Below are 7,500 nucleotides of genomic sequence, written 5' to 3'. Positions count from 1 at the left end.
TGCAAACTCAACCTGTGGTACCATGTACCCTATGAAAAGAAACACTTTCCACGATTTTTCTCGGACTATTTGTGAATAATTGCTAAAAAAATTGACGTGAAATGGCAGGTTAACCCAATCCAAAGGAATTGGCATTTACTGGTGAATGAACTGATACAAAATCTGCCTTTCTACCTTTAAATTCGCCCCTTTCATTTGATGTTGCTGCTGAGATCTTTCCGAAGACTGGACAGTTCTTCCACTGAAATTTGTTGCATCTCCTCCTCGTTGGAAATGAGGACTTCGTCCCAGAAGGTACCAAGAAAAAAATTAAGACACGAATTTCTAAGAAAGCATAAGTTTTGTTTTCCTCAATTTTATTTACTCATTTTGTCTAACGCAATAGATGATTTTTTTACATGTACCTCTGCTTCTATGATTTTAATCTTTTCCTTGATTTGTTGATAATGAGTGTGTGCACAGTTCTTGTATTTGTTGCGCATTGTTATCACCTAAGAATATTGAATTTTTGAGGTGAGGATGAACGTTATCAGCTTGCAATTTGTGACTGAAACGTTTGGAAAGATGTTCTGATAATGCTCGTGCAAAATCAACACTGACCAGGAACCTTTCAAAAAGTATTTCTGGGCTGTGATGTGGCAACTGCTTGTCACATTCCTTTATTTACTTGTTAATTTAGTTTTCATTTGTTTATAGTTCTACCGTTTGAAAACTTCGAATAAATAGTAAGGTTTTGAATCAATTTTGATGAACTTACACTTTGTATTGCACTCAGCGGGGAAAGCGCTACACCAGTGGATATTAGCTTGTAAAGCACGCAGCATTATTTTTAGTTTTAATCGTATCTATTACAAAAAATCTCGAATCTGATTGGTTATCAACAGCACTGATTTCAGCATTAAGTGATAATAGGACTTCGCGTCGTACGATAGACCCATATCACTCTATGGTGAAACAAAAAATATTGCCCGTTTCACCTCTCATTCAGTATTGGGTTAGACGGGCAAAGACATGGCAAAGACAAAGCTTTTATTCCCCACGGACTCCAAAATGGCCTCCGAGTGATAAAGGTGAAGTACCTCTTTAGCTTGTACGTTTTGTTTTCCCATTTCAGACCACGTGATGTTCCCAAGGGAAATTTCCTTTTGTGTTTTCATAAGTTATGCATACATGTGCACGTGCCTAAGACGACATTTGACAGGAAATGTTTCCAAGAGTAATATCACGTGGTCTGAAATGGGAAAACAAAACGTACAAGCTAAATAGGTCCATTCAGGGAGTAATCGTGCTCGAAATGTCAATTTTTTAAATTACGTGCCGATTACTCCCTGAAGGTACTACACTCAGTCCTATTACCATTATTAATAATGTTGCGAGTGTAAATAATGCTGCCTGCTGATCTCGCATCTGTTAAGATTACCCCTGATAATTTCCCTGCAAAGCCAAAAAAGGCCGCTCCCGTTTTTCTGAGAAACTTGATTTGCATTATTTCCTCTCGGCATTCAGTGATAAAATGCAAGCGAAAAACAACGATATTCGTCACCACAGTGGTTAAATGTTGTGGACAGACAACGCTGAACCACTTTCGATTTGTTTTTTACCACAATATTCAACGCCAAAGAAAGTTTTTATTTCAGAGCGTGATCAGAATCATGACACAAAGAAAGAGACAGCGTTGTCTATAACTTTATCACAATAGGATTGGTTTATTTCCCAAAATGAGCGTTCCTTATTGGCTATTACATTGCGTGACAAATTGACGTAAGCATAACGCGAGCAGCGTTGTCTAGACTATCGACAACGGCAAATTGGCCAATCAGATTACGAGATAATAGGCAATTATGGTAATTGATTCGGATTTTAATAACTCGGACTGGGACTTCTAATAAAATCCAAGTGAGACTGGGGTTTTGGCTGCCAGTCTCAAGCATTTTAAGACACGGATATTTAGACTTGATCCTGACTTGATCTAAGTAACATCTTTGACTGATGCAGTGGGTGTTATTTACGTAATTCATGATCTTATTAACTTAACTTGTAATCATTTGTATGTTTTTAATGTAACTTATTTGTATTTTGTATCCTATTGTATAATTTTGGTGAGGATGATGAGATTTCAGTAAATTTTGCAAGCTTTCCTTCATATGCATACTAAAACAAATTACACAGGGTCAGGAATATTTGTTACCATCATCAGGCCTATTTGCAGTTTTCATACTTTAAGTGTTAAATTGAGAGATGAAGCTTCAAAGTCAAAATAAACAATAAACAGAAAAGCTGAAATATTCAGCTTGTGAGCTAAATTGAGCTGTATTGTTGTTATTATTATTATTATTATTATTATTATTATTATTATTATTATTGTAAAGCTCATGCACTTGACCTTTTTTCGGTGACCTGATGGACTGTTTTGCTAATGAATTATTAACTAGTTTCTGAAAATTATTATGACTGTATATCAAGAACAAAATAATGAAATATGGCAAAACGAATAAACAAATCACGTTCATCCGTGAAATAATGCCAACCTGATCCCAAGATTTTTTAATGTTGTGTTAGCAGTTGCTGTATGGGCGTCGGTGTTGTCAGAGCTTCGTGGTTGCTGTCTTAGTGGGTTGTAATTTTGTAAACCACTTCTGTTTGCAAATCCCCCAGGACAGTTTGTTGCGGACTGACGTGGTGTTGCAGAAAAACTGTTCTTGTGGTGTTCCAGACCAAATCTTTGAGCCGGAGCAAAATTTTGTTTCAGCGGACCCATTTTATTACTTTCATTGTAGACATCTCCATTCAAACCACTGCAGCTATCGATTGAGATCTCTGTTAAAGCCGACGAGGACTCTAGTTCTTCCGCTGTTGGGTTTGCATACAGTGCTTGCTTTAATCTTTTCTTTTTATTGTTAGCGAATATTGGCACCAAACGGCCTATGAATTAAGCAGCAATGTTACTGAATATCTTGAAGCTTAGGACTTGAAAGCAAAAAAAGCCATTTTGAGACGACTTACCACTTAAATTACTGCTTGGACGTTTGTTCATACTGTCTTTAAGCAAGACAGATCAATTCTAGGTTTCTTTATGTCAATGATAACTCCCTCAGCAAGGTGACTTTCACTGAAAAAGTGTTTTGTTGACAAGAAAGTCTTGGCACCTGCCTGATTTTCGCGCGCTTTTTTGCCAACTGCGCATTTTCCCGCCCTTTCTACAGTCCATCCCAAGGAGAACGTGAGGACAAGGAGTTACGTACTGGATTTCTATCACAAAATCACTATTTTTTTAAGAAAAGAAAATTGGCGATTTTTTTTCTTTAACGTAAGACAAATAAAGACGTGGAACATTCACACTCCCACTTTTCTCACGTTCTTGTCACGCTCTCAACGGACACAGCGAAAGAGGGACGTGATCTAATACGACACCAGCTAAAGATGCCAATAGCTAGTGTTGATTTCGAGACACTTTAAATTTGTGAATAAAAGGTGTATTTCCGAGGATTTTATTGTTTTTGAAGCACAATCCTTAAGCATCGCTTTTATTGCCGTATCTTTATCTGGACTGTGCAGATCTTTTCACCTTCCATTAATTTTTAATTACAGTGGTTATCAGTCACGCGCGCTTCTCAACAGGTTTTTTCATTTTTCAAAACTAAATTTGGGTGGACGTCAATCAAATTTTTCCATGACGATATAGTCCTGTTCACCTAGCGGCAGTCGAATTCGTCATGGAAACATTTGATTGACGTCCACCAAAATTCAGTTTCAAAACATGAAAAAAATCTTTGACGGGCGGGTGTGACTGGTAATCGTTGTAAAGAACCACAGTACAACAAACACATGATTTCAAATCAGCTGCCTTCCAACTACAAGAAGAATTTATTCAAACGAAGTGTTTGTTTTTGCTGGCCTAAACAAGTGGCTTTCAGGTGTACCTTAGTCAAACGGACGTGACCGCCATCTTTTCGTTTCTCAGTTTCACCAAGATGACCACGAAAACTACTGTAAAACTGAATAATTTATGAAGTGAAATCAAACAGACCAAATAATTAAAGAAAATGATATTGCGTTCCTAAGATAACTGGAGTTAAAAGGTACTTTATTTATTACTTCCCTGCTAGCGGAGGGAAAAGAGATCTCTGCCATGGGTCAAAACTCACTGTGTTGAGCATGCACGGCGGCTACTTACCTAGCGACTGAATCCTCACGTAGTACTTAATGTTGTTTGGGCTCACTTCATCATCAAGTCGACTGTAAAGAAATGCGCGGGAAACAGTGGGCTCAAATCACAGTCACCAAACATTTCATGGGGCATACGGTCCAAGATTGTGGACAGCGGCTGTATCACCCCATGTCAGAGGTCTCCATTTTCTGTACTCGTCAGCCCTGAACGCAAAAGAAAAGAGACCTCTGCTGGCAGGGAACTAATTTAAATGAAATAAGTTATAATACTGGGAAGGGGTCGCAAAAGCGACATGCTACAAAACTACAAAAAAAAAAGGCTCGCGCGTGGTGTCTTGTTCTACAGACTTCAAAGTTTCCTTTTTACGCCAATTCATACGATTGGGGTGACGCCTTGCATTAGGCAACTCATGGTGAAACGTGCAAAGGTTATGTCAGCAAACGACAAAGATACAGGTGCGTTAGTTTTTTGAGGGCCCTCGAGAAAACAGACTCACAAATCGTGCGTCATCTCTGCGTCATCATCACCAAAAAACACGCAGTGTGATAAAACGAAATATAAAATCTTGAAAAATGCTTCGTGACGACAACTTTTTCCATAACAAGTTGTCAGTAATGCGGATTGCAGACCTTTGTCCGCTCACTCTTTCGGACATGAAAAAAAAAGACACATACCCACAATTAAAATTATTTTGCGGGTTACTGAATTCAGCCAATGTGGCCTGGACGTTGCTAACTTGGAGCCGACAATACACTAGTAACGAACTTTTTTTAGAAACGTTTGCTGATATATTGCTTGAACTAAATTTAAAAACCGTCAAAATATTGACCGGGAATTAACGATGTGGGATAATGTTAGTCTCAGCAAGATAAGAAAGCTCATTTGAGTGGTATCACACCATAGTCCCGAATGAATCAAGTATACTTCGGTTGATATTTTCATTTCATATTTGTTGAATGAGTTGTCTACATATCCGAAATAAACAAGAAATCTCCACTGAAAGTGATTCCGTTGACTGTCAACGATGTTTTAGTGTTTTCATCATAATTTACAACTCCACCTATAACATGTTGTAGCCAAAAAATAAAATAAAATTCGAATTCATTGAAATGATTTATGATACTGTCCGAAAATCCAATAAAAACAATTATTGGTACATGCCTATTGGATGATACATATCATTTTCAAAAATCAGGTCTTATGTCACTGACTCCATCACGAAAAGTTGTCCGTCCATTTCCAATTCTGCGTAAAATTTCTTCATTTGAAATACTCTCAACATAAAAAAAAAAAGAAATCGTCAAAAGGGAATTTCAGTAATACAGAGATCATCATTAAGGGCGAAAAGAGATGAAGTTTCATAGATAAAGAATTGATAATTCGAAAAAATCATCTGTTAAATTCATCTCCACCGCAACGGGATAATGTTCTTTTTTACGGAATGAAAATTTTCTATTACAAACTCTACTGAAAAACAGCGCTGTATACGAAAGCTCCGAAATTTTTTTCGACGTGGGAAATACAAAAATCACAAAAAATAACAGAAAGAACAGAAGAGGAAACAGTTTGTTTGTATTTTTGGCGCGCGGTGGGCCTTCAAATTAGATACCGAAAGCAGCTGGGAAAACTACTAAAATTTCCCGCCAGGCGATTGTTGCATTGGAAAGAGACTACGCGACTACGCAGAAAAATTAGATTAGGGCCACATGGAATATATATATGAAAGGACAATGCAGTCAAAATGTGCTTCAAAATCTTTTTGGCATAATATCAATTTGACACTTGTACCCGGGCAGCTGTGTCGATAGTGAAAACCGAACAAACGAAATGATAATTGCCATGCACGAGTGTAATACTTGTTGAACTGAAAAGAAATATGACTCATCCCAGCTATGCTGTAGCCTTCAGAGAGCATTTCGCAACCTTACAGAGGTAGCCCAATCACTTTTCAAATCCTTCCTCAGATCTATTAGCTTTACATCTGTTTCTTGGTTGCTCCGCTAATCGTTGAACGCGACGACCCATCAATTTACATTCAGCCGCACGGCAGTGCAAGGTGGCACAAGGGGCGGTCTTCTGCCAAAATTTAAACTCAACGCCTTCAACTATAGGTTTAACTGCAGGAGTGAAGAAAATTTCAACATGTACATCAATGAAAGTGAACCGACCATGTTTGGTGAATTGGATCATCTGCCGTCTTTGTACCTAAAGTTTGAACTTGCTGAAGGGATCTGCCTTTCAGTTCTGTCGGTACTGACAGTTTTCGCTAATATTTTTCTTTTACTGGCAATATGGAAAGACCCATATAGAAGTTTTCGCTCACCAACTACTTATTTTATTATTGGCCTTGGAATAACTGATCTTCTGACAGGCGCAACAACGGCCCCATTTTTTGCGATTTTTTACATCACCCGTTTTTTGCTTGGTCGCAGCAACACACCTTGGATGGTTAAAAGATTATTTGATGTGGGACAACCTATCTCCACCGTCACAATAAGTTCGTCATACTTAATAATCTTATTTTTGTCGGTGTCGCAATACATCGCCATTAAATGGCCTCATAAATACAAAATTTTGATCACAAGACATCGTGTTATTACCAGCATATTGCTGAGTTGGATGTATTTTATTTGTTTTACATTGGTATTGCATCTTTCGGGAATAGATACTAGCTTCATTCTCAAAGTGGATTTGGCAATTCATCCCATTTTGATTTCAACTGTTCTCTTTGTGAATCTGATTTTGTTATACAGAGCTTTTATAGACCAGGTACAGCAAAAAGGTAAGAGAAAATCATCCACAAACTCCACAAAGGCCAGTACAAAAACTTACAACCTTCAGAGACAGTTCACCGTTGTAACGTTGTATCTGGCAGCAATCCTACTGATTTCAGCTTTGCCCCATATTGCAGTTCAGTTTATATGGTTGTATGCGAAGCTCCCTACTCAGGAAACCTATTATGTTTTTATGGCGTTAAGAATAAGAGATCTGTTATTGTTCCTTAAAGTGGCCTTGGACGCTTTTATTTACGCTTGGCGGTTGCCAGCTTATCGACAAGCGCTTAAGGGATCTTTGCAGTGTTCAAGGAACACTAAGAGATCAAAAAACCCATCGGAGCTAGCAGAAACTCTTTTGTGATTGTCACATTGCGGTTTAATGCCACAATAAACATGGGATTTGAGCGGAAACCGGCATTTGCCGTCTGTGTCGTTAAACGAGCTCCCTGTGCAAACTTATAAATTCAACCGGAAAGTTGATCTTGAATAAAAACGACACACGAAATTTAAATGAATTAGAAAACAATGTATTTTCAGTGCTGTTGTCAGTTTGGA

At 38.0% G+C, this 7,500-nt stretch overlaps 2 protein-coding genes across 5 annotated transcripts in view; one reads left to right on the top strand and one right to left on the bottom strand.

Annotated features, from left to right (window-relative positions):
* The window catches only part of LOC137975090 (spermatogenesis-associated protein 22-like), a 10,665-nt gene extending 7,579 nt beyond the window's left edge, over positions 1–3,086 (bottom strand). The window contains exons 1-3 of the mRNA XM_068822143.1: positions 3,004–3,086; positions 2,529–2,922; positions 175–280 (exon numbers count right to left, since the gene is read on the bottom strand). Of these exons, the coding sequence (XP_068678244.1) occupies positions 175–280; positions 2,529–2,922; positions 3,004–3,034 (531 nt within the window). The 5' untranslated portion in view covers positions 3,035–3,086. The remainder of the gene's footprint in view (positions 1–174; positions 281–2,528; positions 2,923–3,003) is intronic.
* Positions 3,087–5,849: 2,763 nt separating this feature from the next.
* LOC137974881 (histamine H2 receptor-like) overlaps positions 5,850–7,500 on the top strand; it is an 8,642-nt gene continuing 6,991 nt past the window's right edge. For all 4 annotated transcript variants that reach the window (XM_068821881.1, XM_068821880.1, XM_068821878.1 and 1 more), the window contains exon 1: positions 5,850–7,500. This exon is cut by the window's right edge. In XM_068821881.1, coding sequence (XP_068677982.1) covers positions 6,311–7,306 — 996 coding nt within the window. In that variant the 5' untranslated portion in view covers positions 5,850–6,310 and the 3' untranslated portion in view covers positions 7,307–7,500.

Source organism: Montipora foliosa, chromosome 11, assembly GCF_036669935.1.
Source record: "Montipora foliosa isolate CH-2021 chromosome 11, ASM3666993v2, whole genome shotgun sequence".
Taxonomy (NCBI): Eukaryota; Metazoa; Cnidaria; class Anthozoa; order Scleractinia; family Acroporidae; genus Montipora; species Montipora foliosa.
The sequence above is the reverse complement of the archived record's forward strand: the minus strand, read 5'-3'. Positions and strand labels throughout refer to the sequence as shown.